At 42.7% G+C, this 26,580-nt stretch overlaps 1 protein-coding gene across 4 annotated transcripts in view; it reads left to right on the top strand.

Annotated features, from left to right (window-relative positions):
- Window positions 1-26,580, top strand: part of LOC119816741 (CDK5 regulatory subunit-associated protein 2-like) — a 96,040-nt gene that overhangs the window by 18,617 nt on the left and 50,843 nt on the right. For 2 of the 4 annotated variants that reach the window (XM_038333662.1, XM_038333663.1), the window contains exons 4-6: window positions 18,873-18,949; window positions 22,496-22,655; window positions 26,206-26,360. In XM_038333662.1, the coding sequence (XP_038189590.1) occupies window positions 18,873-18,949; window positions 22,496-22,655; window positions 26,206-26,360 (392 nt within the window). Of the gene's footprint in view, window positions 1-18,872; window positions 18,950-22,379; window positions 22,656-26,205; window positions 26,361-26,580 lie in introns of all 4 variants that reach the window. The other 2 variants (XM_038333664.1, XM_038333665.2) reach the window with 2 other exon arrangements.

The following is a 26,580-nucleotide window of genomic DNA, read 5'->3' on the forward strand; positions in this document are numbered from 1 at the left end:
TCTTACTGGGAAGATTCTAGCCTGCATCCATCTCGGACAGGAGAATCATGGCGACTGCTTGAGACATCTGACTAACTTCCCTCCTTCCCAGCATTCTGTTCGGTCTATTCCACCTATCTAAATCCTGCCCTGTCAAAAAGCTAAGGCAGTTTCTTTATTAACCAGTGAGAGTCCTCCATCATGTATCAGTGTGTGTACATGTGTATATGCGTATGTAAAGGTCAGAGCTTGTCACTGAATGCCTTTTTCAATTTCTTTCCACCTACATTTTTTTCCCAGTTTATTTATTTTTCATTAAAAATTGCCATCTCTTCCCCTCCTCCTCCCCCTTCCCTCCCCTCCCCTCCACCCATACCCCCACTCCCTCCATCTCCAGGCCAAACAGCCATCAGGGCTCTCTATACTATGTTGAGTCCAAGGTCCTCCCAACTCCCTCCAGGTCCAGGAAGGTGAGCAACCAAACTGACAAGGCTCACACAGAGCCCGTCCTTGTCGTAGAGACCAAGCCCATCGCCATTGTCCTTGGCTTCTCAGTCAGCCTCCACCATCAGCCACTTTCAGAGAGTCCGATTTGGTCGCATGTTCCATCAGTCCCATTCCAACTGGACTTGGTGGTCTCCCGTTAGTTCTGTCCTGCCGTCTCAGTGGGTGAACGCATCCCTCATGGTTCTGACTTTCTTTCTCATGATCTCTCTCCTTCTGCTCCTCATCAGAACTTTGGGAGCTCAGTCCGGTGCTCCAATGTGGGGCTCTGTCTCTATCTCCATCCATCGCCAGGTGAAGGTTAAGGCTCACAGTGAGCCCGTCCATGCTGTAGAGTTCACGTTCATTGCCGTTGTCCTTGGTTTCTCAGTCCTCCTCCACCGTCAGCCACATTCAGAGAGTCCGGTTTGGTCCCCTGTGCTATCAGTTCCATTCCAACTGGACTTGGTGGTCTCCCGTTAGATCTGTCCCACCGTCTCAATGGGTAAACGCACTCCGCACGGTCCTGAGTTCCTTGCTTATGATCTCCCTCCTAAATGGAGGGAAATAGAAAACACCATCCTGAGTGAGGTAACCCAGGCCCAAAAAGATGAGCATGGGATGTACTCACTCATAATTGGGTTCTAGCTATAAATAAAGGACATCGAGCCCATAATTCGTAAAAATCCTGGAGGAGCTATATAAGAAGGTGAACCCAAAGAAAAGCATATAGTTGTCCTCCTGGATACTGGAAGTGGACAAGATTGCCGGACAAAAAATAGGAACATAGGGGTGGGGGGAGGGGGGATGGGGCGAGAAAAGTGTGAAGTGGAGGATGGGAAGAGCTTGGGGGAATAGGATGGTTGGGATATAGGAAGGGTGGATATGGGAACAAGGAATTATATATCTTACTTAAGGGAGCCATTCTAGGGTTGGCAGAGGCTTGACTCTGGAGGGGCTCCCAGGTGTACAGGAAGACGCCCCCAGCTGGGCCCTTGGGCAGCTGAGGAAAGGGTGCCAGAAATGTCCAGATCCTATTGCCATACTCATGAGTAACTTGCATATCACCATAGAACCTTCACCTGGCATTGGATGGAGAAAATGACAGAGCTCCACCTACATTTTGAGACAAAAGTCTCCCTCCAAACCTGGCAAGTAGGGATTTAGCCAGCAAGTGCCAGGTATTCTCCTGTCTTTACCTCCGTAGTGTAGGATTACAGGCTTACACTGCCACCCATGGCTGCTTTAAATGGGTAATGGGGGTCAGACTTGGATCTTTATGTTTGCATAACAAGCAAGCTTTGTACTGACTGAACAATCTCTTCAGCCCTAGTACAATCTTTTAAAGTGATCATTATCATATACATAGTGCATAGACACACATGCAGGCAAAATACTTGTATACAATCTTAAATAAAGTAATAAACATGTTTAGCTCTGTAACAACATGAAACATACCTACAGGGTAATATTACATGAAAGCAGGGGAATCTACAGTCTTACCTGTGCTCTGATGCTGTAAATGGTTATTTGTGGGACTGGAAATCACTTGCAGAGAACTGACTGATGAGGTGGTTATGCTCCATATGTTACTCAGTTATTTTTAAACCAGCTTCTTTTTTAAGTTTAATTTTATTAAAATTGTGTGTGTGTGTGTGTGTGTGTGTGTGTGTGTGTGTGTGTGTGTGTGTGTGATTAAGGATGTGCATGTGTGTGCAGGTGCCCAAAGATTCCAGAGGCATGGGATTCCCTCTGGAGTTGGAGTTAGTGGCAGTTGTGTGCTGTCTGATGTGGGTGCTGGGCCTCACACACGGGTCTTTTGGAAGAGCAGTACATGCTCTTGACCACTGAGTCACCTTTCCAGCCCTCAGTTGTTTGGTTTTGTTTTGTTTTGAGACAGGTTTTTTTCTCTGCAGTCACATATCTGAGGCACTTTCTGTGTTGTCCAGGCTAGCCTGTAACGCACTGTGATTTCCTAGCTTCAGATGGCTGAGTAGTAGGATTGTTGGCCTCAGCTACCATACTTGGCTGGGATCCAGTTTTAAGATCATATTCTGCTGCAGTTTTGTTTGTGAATAAGTAGATATTTGCCTGGGAAACTGTTCTTGATGGTTGGAAGACTCTAGGGAGTGTATTGGCATCAGAAACAAATTCTAAAGCATCTCCTCATTTCACTAACTCATTTGATGCTGTTGGCAGAACATTCTTATACACAGTAGTGCTCACCAGAGATGAAGTTTGGGAAACAAGAGGGCATACGCTTCGTTATGCCTTGGTGAGATATGACAGCTTTTGTACATGCAAGGAGGATACAAAAATTATGTTAACCCAAAGCTGTGCTTGTGGAGGGCTGCAGTGAGAAATGGCTCCTTCTAAAAGCTCTGCCCTGTTTACCGATTGCTAAGTGCTCGGCTCTGCCAGGTGCTTAGCTCGTTTAGCTGTCACAACATCCCTTCAAGGTAATTGATTTTGTTCTGATTTTATAGATGAGCCAACCAGTGACTCGACGCGAAGTAATCTTCCCAAGGTCACACAACTCACGAGCAGAGGCAGAGTGGGTTCCTATGATCCCAAAGCCCTTGGTCTGGAGGAATGACATGGTAGAGTGGCCTTGGTCTTGGAGGTCTGGCAAGTCAGGAAACAGTCAGAGGGAGGTACTTTATTTTTCTACTGAGGTGGACCTCGTTTTTTTGTTTTGTTTTGTTTTGTTTTACATTTGACTTTTTTTTCCCCCTTTGGTTGGAGCTTGCAGCCCTCCAAGGCTTTTTTGTTTGTTTTTTTGTTTTGTATTTTGAGACAGCGTTTCTCTGTAACTTTGGAAACTGTCTAAGAACTAGCTCTTGTAGACCAGACTGGCTTCGAATTCACAGAGATCCACCTGACTTTGACTCCGAGTCCCGGGTGCTGGAATTAAATGCATGCTCCACCACTGCCCGGCCAACCAAGGCTTTGATGGAGAGTGGGAGCAGAAGGGAACCAGAGTCTCCCAGAGGCAGATCTTGCAAATAGGATCCTCTCATTTCAAACGACTGCCATTCCCAGCACTGTGAGCTTCTGAGGGCTGGACTGTGGCAGGTGCAGCCCTCGTGTTAGATTACTTTTGAGCACTGTTTCTAAGTCATAGTTGGTGGGTTTTTTATTTTGGAGTGTTTATTTCTCTTGCATGATAAGCAGTTTTCAGTTCTTCCACATCAAGCCCTCCTACCCCTAGAGTTTGTTTCTCATAGAGGGGGAAATTATGCACAAGGAAAGCACTATTATAGTTTCAATTATTTTCTGAAAAACCTGTGTGAATGTGTGTGTCTGGTAAGGTGGGCAGAAGCCAGGTCATACATCACTTTGAACATATTTGAATGTAAGAGTGATGGGAAAACAGAAATAAAAAAACAAGACAAAGGTAGCAATGAGAGGTTTATGCAGGAGAGCAGCATGAGCAGATCTGTCTGACTGAAGACAGCAAGGCTGTGTTTCCTTGACACAGCATCCAGCTCGTGTTCTAGTTCTGTCCTGTGTTTCAACAAGTACACACGAGATAGACATGTCGTCTCCGAGGTATGGTGGCTTAAAGGTGAGTGGCCAGTGTGGCAGCGCAGTGTTGCTAAGATGGGGAGAACAGAGGGTTTGTGGAAACACCAGCCAGAGAAAACTTGAGGCAAGTGATACTAGACAGAGAGCTGACTGGCCGAAAAGATGACGTTTGTGTCAAATTTTATTCATTTAGGCCGTTTGACATTTATTTGACCTTAAGAAGGTACATTTGCTCTTCCCTCATAATTAAAAAATCTTTATAAATAAGACAAGTATTCTTTCAAGTGTTGTTAGGACCATTCTAGCTATTGCCATAAATATTTTATTGGTAGCTGAGTAATAGAATAAGGTTTCTCTTTATAGGAAGCATCTGGCCTCATAGAGTTTTATTTGAACGAATGCTTTATGTGCAGTTTTCTTAAAACATTTAAAAGGACCCCAAGGCTTTGGTCCCTGTGAGCTCTATGGAGACCAATATATGGTGGACCTAGGAGGTGATACAACAGTGACCCTGGGACCCCGGACCCCTACTGCCTACAACCTCCACATGGGAGAAAGGCCAGGGGGCCCCTCCCCAGGTGCTGTCGGCATTCCTAACACCAGCAGGCAGCTGTTCTGCTAGACAGCCATCTACTCCGCCCCCAAAGTATCATTCCCTGGGAGCTCTGTGGACACCAATTCTTGGTGGACATAAGAGACATAAGAATTGTAGGAAGAGATGGGAAGGCACCAATGCAAGAACTCCTCCAACATCCTAAAAAGCAACATGTTACCACCTGAACCCAGCGGACACACAACAGGAAGACTTGATCATCCTAACCCAGAAGATATAGAAGAAAACAACTCTAAATGTTACTTAATGAAAGTGATGTAGACCCTTAAAAGGAAGTGAAAAATTCCCTTAAAGAAACAGAGGAGAAGACAAACAAAAAGGTGGATGAAATTAATAAATCTCTCAAAGAAACCCATGAACAACAAGAAAAAGCAATCAGACAGGTGAAGGAAACAGTTCAAGATTTGAAGATGAAATAGAGGTAATAAAGAAAACAGAAACCGAGGGAACTCTGGAAATGGAAAATCTGGGTAAACGAACAGGAACTACAAGTATAACCAACAGACTATAAGAGATAGAAGAAAGAATCTCAGGTGCTGAAGATTCTATTGAGGAAATAAACTCAGTGATCAAAGGAAACACTAAATCCAACAAATTCTTAACACAAAACATTCAGGAAATCTGCGACACTGTGAAAAGACCAAACCTGAGAGTAATAGGGGTAGAAGAAGGAGAAGAATTCCAGCTCAAAGGCAAAGAATATATTCAACAAAATTATACAAGAGAACTTTGCCAACCTAAAGAAGGATATACCTATGAAGGTTTAAGAAGATTACAGAACACCAAATAAACTGGATCAGAAAAAAAAATCCCCTCGCCATAAAATAATAAAACACAAAACATACAGAACAAAGAAAGCATATTAAGAGCTACAAAAGAAAAAGGTCAAGTAACTTATAAAGGAAAACCTATCAGAATTACACCTGACTTCTCAATGGAAACCATGAAAGCCAGAATGTCCTGGATAGATGTGCTGCAGACACTAAGACACCACGGATGCAAGCCCAGACTACTATATCCAGCAAAGCTTTCATTCACCATTGATGGAAAAAACAAGATATTCAATAACAAAAACAGAATTAAACAATACATATCCACAAACCCAGCCTTACAGAAAGTACTAGAAGGAAAGCTACAACCCAAGGAAGCCAACAACCCCCACAATAACACAGACATCTGATACCTCCCACACACACACACCAGCATAACCCAAAGAAGGGAAACACACAAACACTACACTCAAAAGATAACCAGAGCTAACAACCACTGGTCATTACTAACGCTTGATATCAATGGTCTCAATTCACCTATAAAAAGACACAGACTAAGAAAATGGATACGTAAACAGGATGCAGCATTCTGCTGTTTATAAGAAACACACTTCAACTTTAAAGACAGACACTACCTCAGAGTAAAGGGTTGGGAAAAGGTTTTCCAATCAAAGAGACCTAAAAACAAGCAGGCGTGGCTATTCTGATATCTAACAAAATTGATTTCAAACTAAAATCAATCAGAAGAGATGGAGAAGGATATTTCATACTCATAACAGGAACAATTGGTCAAGATGAAATCTCAGTCCTGAATATATATGCCCCTAATTCAAGTGCACCCACATAGGTAAAAGAAACATTACTGAAACTTGAATTGCACATCAAAACCCACATACTAATAGTAGGAAATTTCAACACTCCAATTGTGAGGATTTGGAATCTGTGCTTTAGTTTGCAGGGAATTGTGCTGCCCTGGCTCTGGGGTAATTTGAGGACTGTGGCTGGGATGCAGGTCAGCTATGGAATGCCAGGGCTAGGAGAGGAAAACGTTCTTCTCCCTTTTTCCCTTGTCACAAGTTCTGAATGCCACAGAGTTTAAGGAAGTGGCTGCCCTGCAGCACAGTACACATAGAATTGCTTTGCTCAGATATTTAGAATAGCTTAAATTAGATCTGAGACATTGAGATAATGTCTCTGGAGACTTTTGTGACCACACCATCTGATGGTATTTTTGCAGTAGTTTTGAAAATTCTTGCGACCACAACCCTAAGTAAATATAGTGTGCTCTCTTGAAAGTGATTACTTCACCCGCTTATACTTCCTCTTTCCAATTATATCGTTGACTGAAGCAATTGTTTGAATAACGTATATAAAGGCCTCATAATAAACACGCAGCATGCAGTTGCAATTGCTGTTTTTGCTCTGCATCCCGTGTCCTGGTTTGTTCGAGACTCTTACCCAGGGACCCCGACGCATTAGACGTCGACACCTCTCTCGACATTGGACAAGTCAAACAAACAGAAACTTAACAGAGATATAAGAGAACTAACAGATGTAATGAATCAAATGAACTTAACAGACATCTCTAGAACATTCCACTCAAACAAAAAAGAATATACTTTCTTCTCAGCACCTCATGGAACCTTCTCTAAAATTAATCGCATTCTCAGTAACAAAGCAAACACCCACAGTTACAAAAATAATTTAAGTTATCCACTGTGTCTTATCAGATCACCATAGAGTAAAGATAGAATTCAGACTCATGGAAACTGAACAGTCAAGTACTGAACCACTCCTGGGTCAAGGAAGAAGTAAATAAAAAAATTAAGATCTTCCTTGAATTCAGTGAAAATGAAGGCACACAATGAATATGGGACACTGTGAAAACAGTGCTAAGAGGAAAGTTCATAGCACTAAATACCCACATAAGAAAAATGGAGAAAGCTCACATCAATGACCTAACAGCATGCCTGAAAGCTCTAGAAAAAAAAAGAAGCAGACTCACCCAAAAGGAGAAGACAGGAAATAATCAAGTTGAGGGCTGAAACCAACAAAAGAGAAACACAGAAAACAATCCAAAGAATCAGTGAAACAAAGAGCTGGTTTTTTTGAGAAAATCAACAAGATTGACAAACCCTTATCCAAACTAATCAAAAGGCAGAGAGAGAACATCCAAATTAACAAAATCAGAGATGAAAAGGGGGACATAACAACAGATACTGAGGAAATTCAGAGAATCATTAGGTCCTACTACAAAAATCTGTACTCCACAGAACTGGAAAATGTAAAAGAAATGAACAATTTTTTAGATAGATACCACCTACCAAAATTATATCAAGACCAGGTGAGCAATTTAAATAGACCTATAAGCTGAGAGGAGATAGGAGCTGCCATCAAAAACCTCCCAACAAAAAAGAAGCCAAGGGCCGGATGGTTTTAGTGCTGAATTCTACCAGAACTTTCAAGAAGAGCTAATACCTATACTCCTCAAAGTGTTCCACATAATAGAAACAGAAGGCTTACTGCCAAGCTCTTTTTATGAAGCTACAGGTACCCTGAACCAAAACCACACAAAGACTCAAGCAAGAAAGAGAATTACAGACCAATTTCACTCATGAACATGGATGCAAAAATTCTCAAAAAAAATTCTGGCAAACCAAATCCAAGAACACATCAAAAAAAATCATCCCTTATGATCAGGTAGGCTTCATCCCAGAGATGCAGGGCTGGTTCAACATACGAAAATCAATCAGTATAACCCACCATATAAATAAAATGAAAGAAAAAAAAAACATAAGATCATTTCACTGGATGCAGAAAAGGCATTTGACAAAATTCAACATCCCTTAATGATAAAGGTCTTGGAGAAATTAGGGATACAAGGATCATCTCTAAATATAATGAAAGCAATATATAGCAAGCTAACAGCTAACCTCAAATTAAATGGAGAGAAACTCAAAGCGATTCCACTAAAATCAGGATCGAGACAAGGCTGTCTGCTCTCTCCATATCTCTTCAACATAGTTCTTGAAGTTTTAGCAATAGCAATAAGGCAACATAAGGAGATCAAGGGAATTCAAATCACAAAGGAAGAAGTTAAACTTTCATCATTTGCAGATGATATGATAGTGCATATAAGTGACCCCAAAAATTCTCCCAGAGAACTCCTACAGCTGACAAACACCTTCAGTGAAGTGGCAGGATATAAGATCAACTCAAAAAAATCAGTAGCCCTCCTGTCCACAAAAGATAAAGAAGCTGAGAGAGAAATCAAAGAAACATCATCTTTCACAATAGCCACAAATCACATAAAATATCATGGGGTAACACTAACAGAGGACATGAAAGACCTAATTGACAAGTACTTTGTGTCTTTGAAGAGAGAAATTGAAGAAGATACCGGAAAATGGAAAGATCTCCCATGTTCTTGGATAGGAAGGATCAACATAGTAAAAATGGCAATCTTACCAGAGGCAATCTATAGATTCAATGCAGTCCCCAGCAAAATTCCAACACAATTCTTCACAGACCTTGAAAGAACAATACTCAACTTCATATGGAAAAACAAGAAACCTAGGATAGCCAAAACAATCCTGTATAATAAATGAACTGCTGGAGGCATTACCGTCCCCGACTTCAAGCTCTATTACAGAGCTACGTTGATGAAAATAGCTTGGTATTGGCATAAAAACAGAGACGTTGACCAGTGGAATCAAATTGAAGACCCGGATATTAATTCACACACCTTTGAACACCTGATTTTTGACAAAGAAGCAAAAAGGATACAATGGAAAAAAGAAAGCATCTTCAACAAATGGTGCTGGTATAACTGGAGGTCAACTTGTAGAAAAATGAAAATAGATCGATACCTGTCACCATGCACAAAAGTCAAGTCCAAATGGATTAAAGACCTCAATAAAAATCCAACCACACTGAACCTGGTAGAGGTGAAAGTGGGAAGTAACCTTCAATGCATGGGCACAGGAGACCACGTCCTAACCCCAGTAGCACAGACAATAAGAGCAACAATAAATAAATGGGACCTCCTGAAGCTGAGAAGCTTCTATAAAGCAAAGGACACAGTCAATAAGACAAAAAGGCAGCCTACTGATTGGGAAAAAATCTTCACCGACCCCACATCAGACAAAGGACAAAATATATAGAAATTATAAGAAATATATAAGAAATTAGACATTAAAATTCTAAATAACCCAATTAAAAAGTGGTGTACTGAACTAAACAGAAAATTCTCATTAGAAGAATTTCAAATGACCAAAAGATACTTAAGGACATGTTCTTTGTCCTTAGCTATCAGGGAAATGCAATTCAAAACAACCTTGAGGTACCATCTTACACCTGTCAGAATGGCTAAGATCAAAAACACTAATGATAGCTTATGCTGGAGAGGTTGTGGAGCAGGGGGAACACTCATCCATTGTTGGTGGGAATGCAAACTTGTGCAACCACTATGGAAATCAGTGTCGTGGTTTCTCAGAAAACTGGGAGTCAACCTACCTCAGGATCCAGCAATTCCACTTTTGGGAATATATCCAAAAGTTGCTCAATCATACTACAAGAGCATTTGTTCAACTATGTTCATAGCAGCATTTTTTCATAATAGCCAGAACCTGGAAACAACCTTAGATGCCCCTCAACTAAAGAATAGATAAAGAAAGTGTGGCAATCTACACATTAGAGTACTACTCAGCAGTAAAAAATATGACATCTTGATTTTTGCATACAAATGGATGGAATTAGAAAACAAAATCCTGAGTGAGGTAACCCAGACCCAAAAAAATGAATTTGGTATGTATTCACTCATAAGTGGATACTAGTCATAAACAAAGGGCAGCGAGCCTATAGCTCAGGATCCTAGAGAAACTAAGTAATAATAAGGTGAACCCAAAGAAAAACATATATAGACCCACCTGGAAATTAGAATCAGACAAAAATTTGGGAGCAGGGAGGCAGGGGGTAGTGGAGGGGAGAAAGGGTGTGGAGGAGAACTTGAGGGAATGGGATGGTCAAGATGGAGGAAGTACAGATATGAGAGCAAGGAAAGAGATATCTTGATTGAGGGAGCCATTATGGAGTTAGCAGGAAACCTGGCTCTAGAAAAATGCCCAAGAACCCACAGGGATGAACCCATCTGAGACCCTAAGCAACAGAGGAGAGGCTGTCTGAACTGAACTTAGTATTCAGACTGATGATTATCTTAAATATCACCATAGAACCTTCATCCAACAACAGACAGGAACAGAGGCAATGACCCACATTGGAGCACTGAACTGAACTCTCAAGATCCAGTTGAAGGGTGGAGGGAATGAGAATATAAGCAAGGAATTCAAGACCATAAGGAGTCATCCACTGAGACAGTTTGCTTAAGCTAATGGTAGCTCACCAACTCCGACTGGACTGGGAATATCACATACATGGAAGCATGTGTTATTGTAATGTTTGGGACAGGCTTTTTCTCTGGTGGCATGTCCTTGTAATACATTCATGGCAGGCGTCTCATAGCTGTGACTGCTGTTTCTGAGTATTGGTGACTGTCCATTAGGGTTTGGAAGGGCTGGTGACTTCTTCCCAGCTTCTGATGCTTAGAAATCAATTGCAGTAACTCTGTGTTGAGGTTTCTGTGTGAGCATAGGTTTCATTCTTTAGAGTGAGTAGGAGTAAAATTGCAGAGTCATTGATAAGTTTAGTAAAGGTAGGTTTTGGTCAGAAACTGCCCAACTCTTAATTGATGTGGCCATTCCCTTTTGCATCCCACAGAAAGAGAATTCTGCTTGCTTCTCATTTTCTTCTGCATTTGCTATTGTCAATTAAAATGTAGTTTTAGCCCTTACAATAGATGTGCTTCTCATTATAGTTTTATATTTCCCTAAAAGCTAAAGATGTGGAAATGATTTTTTGTGTGTGCCTATTTACCATCTGCATATCTTCTGCTGTGTACTTTCTACTTGAGTCTTTTGCCTTTTTTTCCCCAAGAAAAATTGGGTTTTTGGTTGTTTTCTTACAGTTATATTTGGAGAGCTATTATGTATTCTGGATATAATTCCTCTGTAGATATGTGATATGCAGATATTTTTTTTCCCAGAGTGCAGCTGTCTTTTCATTCTCTTAACACTGTTTTTCGGAGCAAGTATTTAATTTTAATGAAACCCAGTGTATTGATTTTTTTTTCTGTTATAGATCATGCCTTTGGTGTTATATCTAAAGAACTGTTTGCCTTGTTCTTGTTTTATATGTCTTTTTCTTAAAAAATCTTATTGTATGTGTTACATTTAGATCTGCTAGTTAATTTAAATCAACTTTTATTTAAGATGTAATTTAGGTCAAGGTGAGTTGTTCCTAAAAGGATATCCAATTCCAACCATTTGTTGAAAGGAAGACTATCCTTTCTCCTTTTCATTCATTAATCTATTTGTTTGTTTGTTTGTTTGTTTGTTTGTTTGTTTATCGTGTGTGCATGGGCAGTTTGCAGCTCAGTGCATGTGAGGTGATCAGAGGACATTTTGATGGCTTTTTCCTTCTACTGTGTAGGTTCTAAGGATCAAACAGGTTCACAGCCTTGGAGGCAGACACCCTAAGCTTCTGAAGCAACTCCCAACTTGCTTTTTCCTTTGATTGCTTATCACTCACATGACAGAACTCACCTGACCACGTTTGGAAGGGTTCATTTCAGTATTTCCAACCTTCACATTACATTATCCTCTTTCAAGATGGTTTCAATTCATCTGGCTCTTCATTATTTCAAGTAAACTTGATAATCAGCTTGCCTGTGTTTACAAAAATCCTGCTAGTATTTTAATAGAATTTGTGTTAAATCTTTAAGTAAATTTCAAGAGAATTGGTACTTTGTTAAGTAGAGTCTTCTAATCCGGGAATTTCACTTCCAAGAAAATCACTTCCATTGGTTGTGGAGGTGCCACCAATGCTTTGTATTTTTAAGTACACAGTTATGTGTCTTATTAATACTGAAGGCTTTCATTTTTTGATCTATTGCAGCTGCTTCTTAAAATGTTCAATTTATCGTCATTTTTGCTACTCTTTTGAAATACAATGGGTATTTGCATGCTGACCTTGCCAAAGTTACTTTTATGTGCTGGAAACATTTTGTGGATTCTTTCAGCTCTCTTTTCTATCTAATGTGAGTACCTTAAATTTTGCATATGCGTAAGTGTGTGTGCACACTTGTGCACTTTATTGCACTGTTCAGGACTTTAAATGCAGTGTTGAAGAGCAATTCTGAGAGTAGATAGTCTTTCTTTATTTCTGAAGTTAGGGTAATAGTCCAGGCTGTCCTTACCATCCTCCATCATTCACCTTCTGAATAATTACAAGAATGTACTACCCAGGTTTCACATATTTATATAGTTAGATGTGTTTACTTTATCCTCACAGAAACCCATGGAATTGATTTTATTATTCTTACATTAGAAATAAAGAAATAGATCCTGGGTCTGACTGGAATGTTGTACCTTTTCATCATCTCTCCTTTTCCCATTTTACTGTCTCCTCTTTTATACAGTCAGTAGTCTGTCCTGTATAATATTATATGTCATAATGTTTCTGTTTAACAATACATCTTGGACATAACTTCATTTAAGTACACAAACTGTTCTTTCTCTCTTACATCTTTGCAATACTCTACTGAGTGGACAAACCATGATTTACTTAATCATAAACTCTTGGCTTAAGTAATTTAAATTATCCACCTATTATTTGATTTTAAGAACTCTTTAAAGTTCTTTAAGATACATGCATTTAAAACTCTTTAAGACTACATAAGACACATGCTACACATGTGTGAATAATTCAGTGAATTAACAAAAACTAAATGCCACAGGCAGTCATTATCAATGAATGATAGAAAGAGTGTTTTTACCACCCCAGAGGAGTTGATATTCCCAGTGCCACCCACTTTTCCTTCGCACCAGGTAACTATCATTGTAGATTCATTTTACGTCTCTTGCTATCCCATGTTTCTCCTTTGTAAGAGGAGCAGGCCTGCTTTTTGTCTGTCTACTCTGCCTACCTAAGTGCTGTCCTATCAAAAGACCAAGGTAGTTTCTTTATTAACCAATATGAAAGCTACACATAGACAGAAGAACCTCCTACATCATTTCACCTTTTCTGTTTAAACAAAAAGGAAAGCTTTAACATAGTAAAATCACATATAACAAAAGAGGTATCAAACAAGAACAAACAAGGACTGCAATTACCATATTTATATTTATTTTGTCTATTATTATAACAAAGAAAAACTATATTCATTCTTCAACTCTATCAAAGATTCCAGAAGGATATAGTATTACCTAAGTAAACAGGAAGTACATTGTAAGCAGCTTCCAAAACTCTAGAAATTACAGAGACATCTCTCTGCCTGGACAGTCACCCAAAGTTTTTTTGTATCGTTGGTGCACCCATCTTCAACCTACAGGCCCATAGTATCCAGCAGACATTTCCATGAAGCAGAAAAATTCAGATAGTTAAGTTACTTTTTTCTGTATCCTGCAGAATGTCTCTCAGACTCATGAATCAGGAACTCAGAAAGGTCATCTCACCTTTAGGCAAGTTCAGCAGTCCTCTCTCTGCGGATTCTTTGTGTCCAGTTTATGCAACAGTCCATTCAAGAACAGTTTCTTGCCCTAATGGCTAACCAACTCCATAAGGAGCCTCTTCAGTGCCCATCCTCCTCTTGAAGTAGATTGGTACTGCCAGGAGCAGACGTGTCTCATTGTCATGAAAAGCCCTCAGTTATTAAAACATTTTAAATGCTATATTTTGTAGTCTTTGAAAGATATGAAGAATGCCTATCTAACTGAAATATATATCTCTATATATCTAGAAAATCTAACATGACTACAAGCTTGACTATTATCGATGATTATTCATTAACCTATACTTCTTAATTATATATTACATTTTAAATGAACTACACAATCACAATACCTTAATCAAGATTAGAAATACATATACATATAACAATATTGACCTTAATTTTATATCAATAAACAAAGATTTATACCAATGTGAATAATTCATCTGTATATCATATCCCCCTTTAAATGTAAAAGAAAAACATTTATAAACAGTATTTGGTATGTGGGCACAATTTTTTTCTTCAGACTGCTTTGTGCTGTATGGGGGCGCTGTTAATCAGGTCTTTCATGGTGTATCCTGTGTGCTAGGTTCTTCTCAGTCAGCAATTGAGCAAAGTAAGTTTTTGAGGGTGTTTACGGCAACTTTTCAGGAGGGCATGGTCTGTCATATCATGTTGATCTAGAAGCAATCTACAGAGTCTCATCCTCTGTGAAAACAAAAGAAGAACCTCTTTTCCAAAGCATCATTTCCTTACACCCTAATTCTGGAGTCAAGATACCTTTATGATATACACACTGGATTGGCTTAGCAGCAAATACAATGAAACATCTCTCTGTAATTAGCTCCTTCACAGTCAAAAAATTTAAAGAAAACACAATAAACATAATTCAGACTCTGTGAATTTTCCATTTTACATGGCTTATTTTTTTAATCTATGACTATACTCTCTCTTTAAAGATTTTACCCTTTTTTAAAGCATTAACTTTATTTTTGACTCTCTATACTCTATTTCTTTTCTCTCTCAAGCCTACGTATGTTTATCTAACACTGTGACCTATTTAGAGGTCTTTTCTGTCTGAATCTGTCTTATTGCATTGTGCTTAATTCTCTACTGTCTTGACTAGCATTTAAAATGCTAAGCAGCTTGGTTGCAGCTTCTTTGGTTGCAGCTTCTTTGGATGTTGGCTCCGCCTCTTTCCAATTCAAAATGTTGGACTTACCATTTCTGTTAGCTCTGGGGCCACCTGGCAGGAGCTGCGCTCAGCAGTCCAACCCAAAGAATGAGCGTGCAGCACATAAACTCTTTATTTGAGTTACAGCCAAATTTGCCACGCAGAGCACAGGACAGCCTGGAAACATCTCTGTATGGCGGCAGAAATCCACCATGCTCCCCTGCTTGTGCACGCCTAGTAAACCAAATAATACCGCCTACCCAGGCAGGGAGCACTGAGTCACAGACATGGTCTCAGCCACTTTCCTCCCAACCCTAGTGGGCACAGAAACACCTGGGCCCACAAATGTCATCTCCAAGACAGTGAGTAGTCACTTCTGACTGCTATCCCTTGTGTCCTTGCTCACAGGTTTTCCCAGAAAACATCTGACTGGTATTTGTTCTTAGAGTTAGCATTAATGGCTGCTGTCATTCAATTTGGATTGATTTGGGGGAGCAACATGAAGCTAGAACAACCCTCAGACAACTGAAGTTTTTAAATTGTTTTGTCATCAGACTTCTGACTCACAGTCTTGATCTCAGTTGTTGTTTTATAATTACTTATTATTTGGAAACAGACAGTGGATCAGTAGATTAGCTTTGTAACTGAATGGTAGTGTTACCAACCACTGGGGTAAGTGACTTTTAGCCAGTCACCCCTCTCTCTGGGCATCCTTCTGCAGTGAAGTGGCTGTCATGGGGCTGTTTGGATGAAACCAGAGTGACAGGTGCATGGGGTGATGGGTGTAAATGGGGTGATGGGTACAGTGGGGTGATGGGTGCAGTGGGATGATGAGTGCAGTGGGGTGACGGGTGCAGTGGGGTGACGGGTGTAAATGGGGTGATGGGTACAGTGGGGTGATGGGTGCAGTGGAGTGACGGGTGCAGTGGGGTGACGGGTGCAGTGGGGTGACAGGTGTAAATGGGGTGACGGGTGCAGTGGGCTGATGGGCAAATGGCTCCAGCATGTGGTCAGTGCTGAGCAGTCACCATCATTGGCTTATAGACTTTGCTTACCCAGAGTTAGGTTGGTCAGATTTTCTGCACTTTGACTCCTGTAGCCCTGTGTGCTTGCTTAAAACTGTCAGGAAATGTCTTTTCCCATTTGAAGTCTTAACCTGCAGGTCTTGGTCTGTAAGCAAACTTTGTTTCTGAAAGTTGAAAGAATTTGATGTTCTTCACAGGAGGCCAGACAGTACATAGCTGCCTATTTCTTAGCTTTTGCTGGTAGATTAGCCCCTGGCCTAGGAATTACCCCGTCTTTTTTCTTCTGAAGTTTGTACTGGGGAAAACTTTTGAAAGGGGGAAAGAAGCTCCCCCTGGCAGGAGGGATGGGAGTTGAAAGCCTGCATAGGTTTTCCTGAAGAGAAATCTGACTGCCTTTCTGAGCCCTTTCAGGAGCTGAAATGCTTCCTTTCCCCTGCAGCCGCAGTTTCTTCCTACAGTGTGGGAGTAGAAAGACAAAGAGGACAGTCCTTTTCAGCATGCAGTGGTGATGCAATCAGAATTTCAAGGGGAACCAGTAGAGCACACTGTGCATGGTGATCAGGCCTCTCAAGACTTCAGGTGGCAGGCTGTCAAACTGCTGCCCACTGGGTTCACAGGTCTTTGGGGCTCTTACATATTGGTCATTTTGCTGTGATTCTCAAAGTTGAGACAGTGTTCACTGAGGAAACAGGCCCCGGGAATGTCAGTCACTTGCCTACTGTCCTGATGATACAAAGTGGATTTTGAGCCTGACCTGCCTGCTTCCGTGTATGATTTCTCCTTTTCACTGACTGAACGGCCTGCTCTTAGGATCTCCCTCACCAAGCTTTTGTGTAGTGTGTGGTTCAGATTCTGAATTTTAAGGATATAAAGGATGTGTCCTAAAAGGACGTTCTAATCTGGTCCCCGGACCCTGGATTTAACTAGTATTATTGATGTCCTGTGCGGAGGAGTAGTTTCACGTAGAACATAAAGTTCTGTACCAGCATGTTCTGTTTGGCATTTTGCGGTTTTCATTTAATGATTTCTTGGATGTCTTTCCCAACAGTAGTTTAAGAGCTGTTTTAGGCTTTCTTTTCTAACTCTATAATAGTCCATTTAGTGCTTTGAAGGCATTCTGACTCTTGGCTTGGAAATGGCTGTCGTCTTACACAAACACTTAAAACTTGAGATACTGTGGGGAGCATAGGCATGCTAGCTAGCCATCGGGTCAGGCACAGGCCATGCTCTCAGAACACTCTGTCAGCGCCCACACCTGCTCTGCCCTGTGGGAGCTGGTGGAGGAACCCAAGGTTTGTGGGTGTTTCTCACAGAGGCACACAGGGAGATATTGTGCCCCTCCACTCCAGGTCTTGTCTGTCATGGAAAGGGACAGTTGTTCTAGAGAGAAATTCTGCCTCATGGGCAGGCTTGCGTTTCTGTCTGGCAAAGAAGTACAGGCTTCTTTCAGTGTGTATTTGGTTCTCCAGTCCTCCCGTCACAGTGGGCACCTTGGACACCTTGGTCCTCTCTTGACAGTATGGGATCTGACAGTCTCAGCTCTGCTTTCTCATACCCTGGATGTGTCTCTAAGGACAGGCACAGGGTCATCCTGCTGGCTGCATTATTCTCAGGGTCTGTCTTGTTGACTTCAGCGTCCTTTATGCTACAACCGTCACTAGCACTCAGGGGTCTGTGAAGTAAATACAGGAGTGTCCACTGTGAAGAGGCCTGTGTCCTTCAGTGTGGGCTGCACTCTTGACTGTGCGTGCTCCTCTCCCCAGAGCCACTAGGCAGGAAAAAGGGAGACATGTCTTTTGGATTGTAAATTTTATAAAAGTGTTATTATTTTAAAAAATACAAATGTGGTAGAAGAAAATGTAAAATCCGCATGCATTATTAAAAAAATACGAGTGAGAATTCAGGGAAATCTCGATTTGCTATCACTTCTCTGAATGCATTATGCTAGTCTCCAGGACATGACTGCTTTGTACATACTCTCTTGACTGCATTTGGGGCAAAGTCAGAGCCTGTTGCCTCCCACTGACTGCCACCTGCCAAAAATTCTGTCTTTGTGTTCTCATGTGCGTCAGTTGTGAGCCCAGGGCCATGTGTGACTTCCTTTGTTCCAGTCCCTTCAGGGAAAAAAGGTTAATGACACTGTGATATCCCTTAGAGATGGCTTCCCACATAAGCTGGGGCTTTTTGTGAGTGTCCTGAAATCTCACACGGAAATGAGACAGGCCATACTGAGGCCTCCCATTTATTCATTCACAAGTCTTATTTTATTTTTGTTCAGTCTGTAGCACTCTCCTCCTGCAACAACCACATGTGTGATTGTAAACAGCTAGGAGTTATTGCCTTCGAACAGGAAAAGCAGACTGTAAATTTGCCTGGTGGAGGGCAAGCAATCTTTACATCAGCCCCGCTTGTGTGACATTTGTGCCTAGGTGTTTGAACGATCTGACTGTTAGACACTGGAACATTTACATCATTGTTCCAAGTACTAAGGAATCCAGGGCTTTCTCTTGAGACCACCTGTCCTTACTAATTCCCTTTTTCTGTGCCTCAGGGCTAATGAGGCTTTTGAGTGTAACATCTGCTATTGCAAGTGTGGCATAGTCAGTCCAGGACAGAAGTAGCTTGGCCACCATCAGTGCTTGCTGTTCCTGCACCTTACACTGTGTCTTTTCTTACCTTACCACTCTGGAAGAACATTGAACTCAAGGTGGAAGTGGAAAGTCTGAAGCAGAAGCTCCAGGAGAGAGATCAGTTGCTCATCAGTGCCTCGTGAGTACCTGTCAACCAAGAGCTTGGCCATCGGGTCCCAAGGGTGGGTGTTGGGCTGGGCAGTGGAGCACAACCAGCTGCCTCTCTAAGCCACTTGTTTTCTGACTGGCTTCTGAGGCTCCATGGGCCTTGTAGTTTTTAATTGTTTGTCAACTGTTTTTAAAGTATTGTAGTTATAGGAAGATGTACAGGACTTAAGGGCAAAGTGTGATGGATTTGTATGAAGCAAGCACATATGTGAGACCCCCATCTGAGCCAGAAAGGAAGCATCACCAAGCTTCCAGAAAGCCCCCTGGCCTTCATGTTCTCACAGCCTCTCCCTTTTCCCAGGACACCCACTACTCTCAACACAAAGACCTTGTTCTGCCTATTTTTGAACTTTATATAAATGGAGTCATACAATAGGTCTTCCTTTGTGTCTAGCTTCTTTCCCTAGCAGTGTTTGTGAGAGTCAAGCCACCTGTGTTGTGTTTTGGGAGCTTATTCGTTTTCACTGGTGAAAATGCCTAGGAGTAGAGGGGGTTCTAGTTGGTAAGGCTGGGAGGCAGAGGGAGGGTTTCGGCTAGTAACTTGTTTAAGCCTGTTTTGTGTCCTAGGGACTCTTGTAGTATGTTGTTTAAAGGGGATTGTTGGGTTTTAATGCTTAGAAGTTAGAAACCTACTATATCTATTAATAAGGTAATTTATTTAAATATTTATTGAGTGCCTACCTGTAGACCGGCTGACTCCACAGAATTACTAGCACCATACAATGAAGCTCTGCAGGGACACTGGCTCACATCCCAACCCCATAGCCATAGGCTCCGCTGAGGCACACTATGAGCAAGTGGGGTGTTGTGGAGGTGTGCTGGAGGCTTGTGTGACAAGTGGACACCCCAGAATGTGCCCAGAGTTTGCCCCAGAATTGTGGCAAGTTGGCTCTGGTGCAGCTCCTGAGCCCACTCTGTCTTGATGCGAAGTAAACATATTTATGTGCTGGTTTTCCATTGTTCTGTGTATCAGTTACAATAAGGGGGCATTAAACACAAAAGCAGTCGTATTGTTGAGACTAAATTTTATCTCTGTAGCTTTAAAACACAAACAAAAAAATAATAATTCCATTAGCAGAGGCAAATTGTACCATACTGCTGAGTATAAATTCTATTGCTACAGTAACTGTAAAATACAAAGATGATAAATGAAACGTTGGAACATTTATTATTGTGAATTTATTTTATTGGTATAACTAAAACACAAACAAAGTGAATAATGCTAGTAGTTGTTCAAAATTGTACAGGCTCTTGACAGCATATGTGATTCAGGCAGTGAAATGGCAAGATTAGATCTGGGCTGATGGAAGGGAGTCCAGAGTGCAGCAGAGGGCAGGGGCCATACAGGGCGCCATAAAGCCCCATGGCTAAAATATCCTGGGCACCCAGGTAGAAGGAATTCAGGACCAGAAACAGCTGTGTAGGAGCTGGAGGGGTGCTAAGTGGGCTAAGTGTTAGATGTGGAAGTACAGGGCCCTGAGTTTGGATTCCCAGCGCCCATGTCAAATCTGGGAAAGGTGTTTGTAACCTGGGGTGGGGTGGCAGGGGAGATGGGGCTGATGTTTAAGGAGTTACGGGGTCAGTGATACACCCTGTTTAAAAAGAATAATAATAAGGTTGAGAGCAATGGAAGACAGTGTCACCCTTTGTCCTCCATACACATGTGTGCGAGCACACATTCAGACATACAAAAAAGGTAAAAATCTTTGTCTACAGCTTGGGAAAGAGAGGAGGCAGTCCACAGTTCTTGTCATCGCTAATGCCCCTTGAGGAGTGATGGAAATGACAGCGAGTCACTGTGAACTGGAGAGGGCCCTGGTCCCAGAAGTGAGCTGAGTGAGTGGGGGCTGAGGACACTTAGGGCAGTGATCAGGAAGTGAGCATGTTGGCCTAGGTTCTGGCAGGGGCTGATCTGTTCTGAGCTCAGAGTCCAGCTGAGGGGTGACAGGAGGCCTCTCAGCAGCACAGCAGGGTTTGTGCTGTCCTGGCCTCACAGGAGAGGCCTCACAGCAGGGTGGGAGGGGGAACCTGCAGAGGACCCCTGTGGTAGCCCATTAGTTCCAAGAGGTAATCATCTCATTTGTCACATGTGGAGACTGAGGTGTAACAACTAATTTACTGAGGCTAGAAAATTTACCCAGAGCCACACTGGGGTTGGGATAGAGTGAGAATTTAGAAGCAGATCTGTCCAGCCCGAGCCGGTACTCCTCCTTTCAGTTATTCACACTGAATTCTATTAATGTGATATTGTGATGGCTTTCTGAAGCCTTGCTGAAAGGAAAACTCTATAAATAAGGGCTCTACTTGCAGGTGATTTCTGTGGGAGCTTGGAGAGCCAGGATAGCCCTTTGGGTGCCCTGTTCTGGGTGAATGGTTCACGTGGTCCAGTGTGAGCATCTGGTTACACGACTTTGGGTTAGGGAAACTTATATACTCCTGGAGTCGAGTGAGCTACTGAGTGGCAAGGAGTTTTGTTTAATTTTTCTGCTGTCATTTTTCTGAGAGCTTTTCTGAGCTTTAGGTGGAGCCATTTCCTCAGTTTTCCTTCTGGAGACTGCAGCCATTGAGGATGCAGTGAGGACTGAAGTCTTGCAGCTGCAGCCAGCACCTCAGCACCTTCCTTTCTGCATCATTGTTCATGGCCCAGTGTCTGGTTTAGTGTCATGCCTGCCTGATTGTCCCACAGAGAGAACATTCTAAGGCCACAGCCCAGTGCCCTGGGCATTTAATACCACAGTACCAGGTGCAGGGTGCTTGCACCCAAGTCCCTCTTCACACCCTAAGTCGTAGTGTGTGCTGGATCCATTTTGGCATACTTAAAACGTTTGCCCTCCGGCTGGTGCGAGGTGTGGCATGCAAATGCTAACCTCACAGATCTGTTTGTTGCATGCTGCTTCTTTGCCCATTGGTTCCTGTACCACCTTCTATACCTGTGGTGTAAGAGTACTAGCAGGAAAATTGGCCCCTGCCATCAGGAGTATTAATTGTGTGCTTACCCTTGGGCTCAGAGATTCCCTTTCTAGTGTGTGTCCCTAGAAACCATTAAGCCACAACACTGATGTTTAGTGAGCACTTTCTCAGTACCGGGCACCTCTTCTTAGATCTTGGTGTTAGTCACATGTGTACATCAGAAGCCGCTTAGAGATTGACTTCATAAAGTATGTTCCATATAGTGATACAGTCGTTAAAATGATGATGCAGATTTATGTTTACTGACTTTCTAAAGCGTGTTCTCAGCATAGTTAGTGATTCACTGTACAGGTTAGTTCACTAGTATACACTACATGGTTCTGTGTGGGGAGGTAGAGCCCTGAAAGGCTGTGTGTTAAAATGTTAATTATATCCTGTGGGATAAGTAACCCCCCTTGTTTCTGAATTCTAAGTATTATTTTTTTTTAAAGGAAACTTAGCTCAGGCAAATGGGAGGAACGACTGACAAACACCCCTTCTCTTTTGGGTCTGGGGAAGTTGTCATCAGACAGGCCCCAGACTCAGCCTGCCCTTTGCCTCTCTACAGCAAAGCAGTGGAGAATCTCACCAAAGGGGGAGGTTCTGAAGTCCAGCGCGTGAAAGAAGATGCAAGGAGGAAGGTGCAGCAGGTGGAAGACCTCCTGACAAAAAGGATACATCTTCTAGAAGAAGTAAGTCTGGAGATGCCGAGGGACCTCTACCTACAGGTCAGTCCTGGGGAGGGTGTGGTGGCCTCCTTTCTCCATGAGCATCACCTCTCCACAGCAGTTATAGGGTGTCCTCTGGGTCTGGCCTCATTGTAGGCACTCTGCCCCTGTAACGTACAACTACCCGGTTGTCTCCTTCCTGTGAGGACCCTGAGGTACAGAGAGAAGTACTAACTGGCCCAGGTGGTTGCTGAGCCCCACTGAAGGAGTGTAGCCCTGAGCAAGCCGCACTCAGATTGCTGCTGCTCGACTGTTGCCTGCCAGTCCGGCTTTTGTCCTGTCTGTCGCCAGCCTCTGTCCAGGATCTTGCAGAACTGAGTGACTGCTCTTCTCTAGTGGACCCCACAGCTTCCTGTGCCCTTCCTTCTGTCAGCAGCTGCTGTGACTCCAATTGGGAACATCCGCTTAAGGATGGGACCACAGGCAGTGTTCCTCTATTTTAAGCTGGTGTTAAGAACCACAGTTTGAGTAGCCCTTTCCTGAAGGGCTTGGATCTGGAAGTGGATTATGATTGTGTTTATTATTATTATTATTATTATTGAACATTTTTACATAACTAATGAGATGTCTTAGGGATGGGCTCCAAGACTAGACACAGAATTCACTTATATTTCACATATGCATTATATATGTAATTAGGGAATTTTGGGCAATATTTTAACTTGGCTGTGTTTGACTACAACCCATCACATGAGGTCGGGTGTGACATTTTCTACTTTTGAGACGTTGATAATCAGAAAGTTTTCTATTTTGAGCCTTTCAGAATTTAGATTGGGCTGATCTATATGTTAATAATTATTATGGTATGTATTTATTTTTGAGGCAGGACTTGCTAGGTAGAGAGTTTGGTCTCAAACTTGCAATCCTCCTGTTTCAGCTTCTCAAATACAATAATTATAAGCACATACTACTGTCTGAGCATTTCTTTTGCTGTAAAAGACACCATGACCACAACAACTCTTTTTGGTTTTGTGAGACAGGGTTTCTCTGTAGCTTGGAGCCTGTTCTGGAAATAGCTCTTGTAGATCAGGCTGGCCTGAAACTCACAGAGATCCTTCTGCCTCTGCCTCTGCCTCCCCAGTGCTGGGATTAAAGGCATGCACCACCACCACCCGTCTTGACCACAAAATCTCTTATAAAGGAAAACATTCGATTGGGACTGGTTTACAGTTCAAAGGTTCAGTCCATTATCATCATAGCAGGAAGCATGGAAGAATGAAAGTGGACATGGTGCTGGAGAGGTAGTTGAGTGTTATACATCTGGAAAGGCAGGTAGAGAGAGATACTGGTCCCGGCTTGAACATTTGAAACCTCAAAGCTCACCCCCAGTAATAGGCTTCTTCTAGTGACAGCACACCAAATCCTACAAAGCCCTGTCTCCAGTAGTGCCTTTCCCTGGTTACCAAGCATTCAGATCTGTGAGCCTACAGTATTGGGATGTTGGGGGTGGGGCATTCTTATTCAAGTCACCACAACCACCACCCACCACACCTTTAATCAAGACACTTGAGAAAGTTGTCACCTCTTGATGCAGCACTTTGTTTGTCCCATGAGTACTTCCCAGTGCTCCTGCTTTGTAGCTTGCTGCATTTATCCCATTGGGTGAAGCATCTGCCTGTGTGAATTGAACATAGAAGCACCAGCTTGTATCGCTTGCTCCAGTAACAAGAACACATACTAAGCTATGAGACCTCCCCAGAGGCAGAGTTCCCCTGCTAAGCCTCACCTGTGTGCTTAACTATCCTTCTGAGAAACCTATGTGCTAACTACTTCCATTTCTCCTTCTCTCTCTCTTTTTCTCTCTTTTTTTTTTTTTCCTCATGGTTTATTTTTTTTTATATTTAAAAATTTCCATCTCCTTCCCTCCTCCTCCCCCCTCCCTCCCCTCCTTCTCCCCTTTCTCTCCCCTCCTTCTCCCCCTTCCCTCCCCTCCCCTCCACCCATACCTCCCCTCCCTCCCTCTCAAGGCCAAGGAGCCATCAGGGTTCCCCACTCTATGCTAAGACCAAGGTCCTCCCAACTCCCCCCAGGTCCAGGAAGGTGATCGACCAAGCTGAGAAGGCTCCCACAGAGCCCGTCCATGAAGAAGAATCAGAGCCCAGAGCCATTGTCCTTTGCCTCTCAGTCAGCCCCCGCTGTTGGCCACACTCAGAGAGACAGGTTTGGTCGCATGATCCATCAGTCCCATTCCAACTGGAGTTGGTGATCTCCCATTAGTTCTGTCCCACCGTCTCCATGAGTGAACGCACCCCTCTCGTTCCTGACTTTCTCCCTCATGTTCTCGCTCCTTCTGCTCCTCATCGGGACCTTGGGAGCTCAGTCCAGTGCTCCAATGTGGGGCTCAGTCACCTTCCCCATCTGTCGCCAGCTGGAGGTTCCCTCACGGTCCTGACTTTCTTTCTCATGTTCTCTCTCCCTCTGCTCCTCATCAGGACCTTGGGAGCTTTCTCTCTTTTTTAAACATACTGAAATATTAAGCACAGAGTGGCCAAGTCATTTGCTGAAGGTCACACAGGTGGTAAAGGTCAGGTGATCTGGCCACATTTTATGCTCTAACATTCTGTTGTCTCTGTCCACAACACTTTGGGGTTAGGTCAAGATCAAATGTGATGTAAGACTTCTTGCTCAGAGCCTGGCATTTAGTAGACACTCAGCAAATAACAGGCATCATTGTTTGCTGCCTAAGAAATACGGAGTGACAGACAAGCCTCTTAAATAGATAGTAGGAAAGGGCAGGGGAAGAGAAGCCAGGCTTTAGCTTCTGGGTGCCAGGTGTTGGCAGTCTCCCAGCAGCTCCTTGATGGAATGTTGGGTATCCTGTCTTCTGGAAGAAGAACCGGGGCTCAGAGATCAAATGACTGTCCAAAGTCACACAGCAAGCATCATAGGAGAGCTGCACTTTGAACCCAGTTCTACTTGACTTTTATGTTTGCGGTGTGATCTTGAGGCAGTGGTCTGTGTGGGTGGAGAGTCAGGCCTGTTCCAGGTCACTTGCGTGAGCACCAGAGCCTTCCCCCAACAGACACATGGTCTAAATGATTTAGAAGATAATTTCCATGGTGGCTTCTCTGAGCACTCAGGAAAAGCATAGAGCTTTTCACCACTTAAATCACCTTGGAGATACAGAAATGCATTTTAGAAATGTGTAGTCATTATCTTAAAAAGAAATAGTGGGGGGCGGTGGGCTGTGGGATGAATTTGCATGGAGATTAGGGTGACTCTGGGACTTATGCATGTTTAGTATTGAGAAGCGCATTTCTTCTTGTTCTCATTGAAGCTGTAAATATTGCTCTGATTTTTCAAAACCAAAAGTACAGTTCTTGTAGAGTTGACTCTTTTCCATTGGAAGTGCCCATTACTCTTCTGATACAAGAGGGAAAAATGGCTGGCAAATATATTTATTACACATTCTTTCCATGTATAGTACATTCAGGGAGGGGAAATGTGTCGGAGAAAAAGTCATAAATATTTATATTTTAATCCAATTTCCTTTCAAAATGTTCCCAATTGTATTGAAAAATTGCATCAAATGCATTTAATTTAACTATAGGATGTGAAAGCCGCCCAAGCAGAACTGGAGAAGGCCTTTGCAGAGACGGAAACAGAGAAGGCGTTTCGCCTCAGCTTGGAAAGCAAGCTCACTGCGATGAAGAAGATGCAGGAGCAGGACCTGGAGTTGACTCTGGCTCTGGAAGACAAGGACAGGTCTGGATCTGCTCCCTGGGAAGCTCAGGTCTCCTCATCTGGAGAGGGAGAGAACCTAGCTTTCCTCCCCCGCCCCCCCTCCGCCGATTTGTCATTGTTCTTCTCTAGAGTGGGCTACCTTCCTGGAGTGTATTTAGATAGCAAGATAGAAAACTGGGCATGAGAGAAACAGAAACAAGATAGTAGTGCCCGCGAGAGGTGGTCACTAGACAAGTTCATG

Source organism: Arvicola amphibius, chromosome 6, assembly GCF_903992535.2.
Source record: "Arvicola amphibius chromosome 6, mArvAmp1.2, whole genome shotgun sequence".
NCBI lineage: Eukaryota > Metazoa > Chordata > Mammalia > Rodentia > Cricetidae > Arvicola > Arvicola amphibius.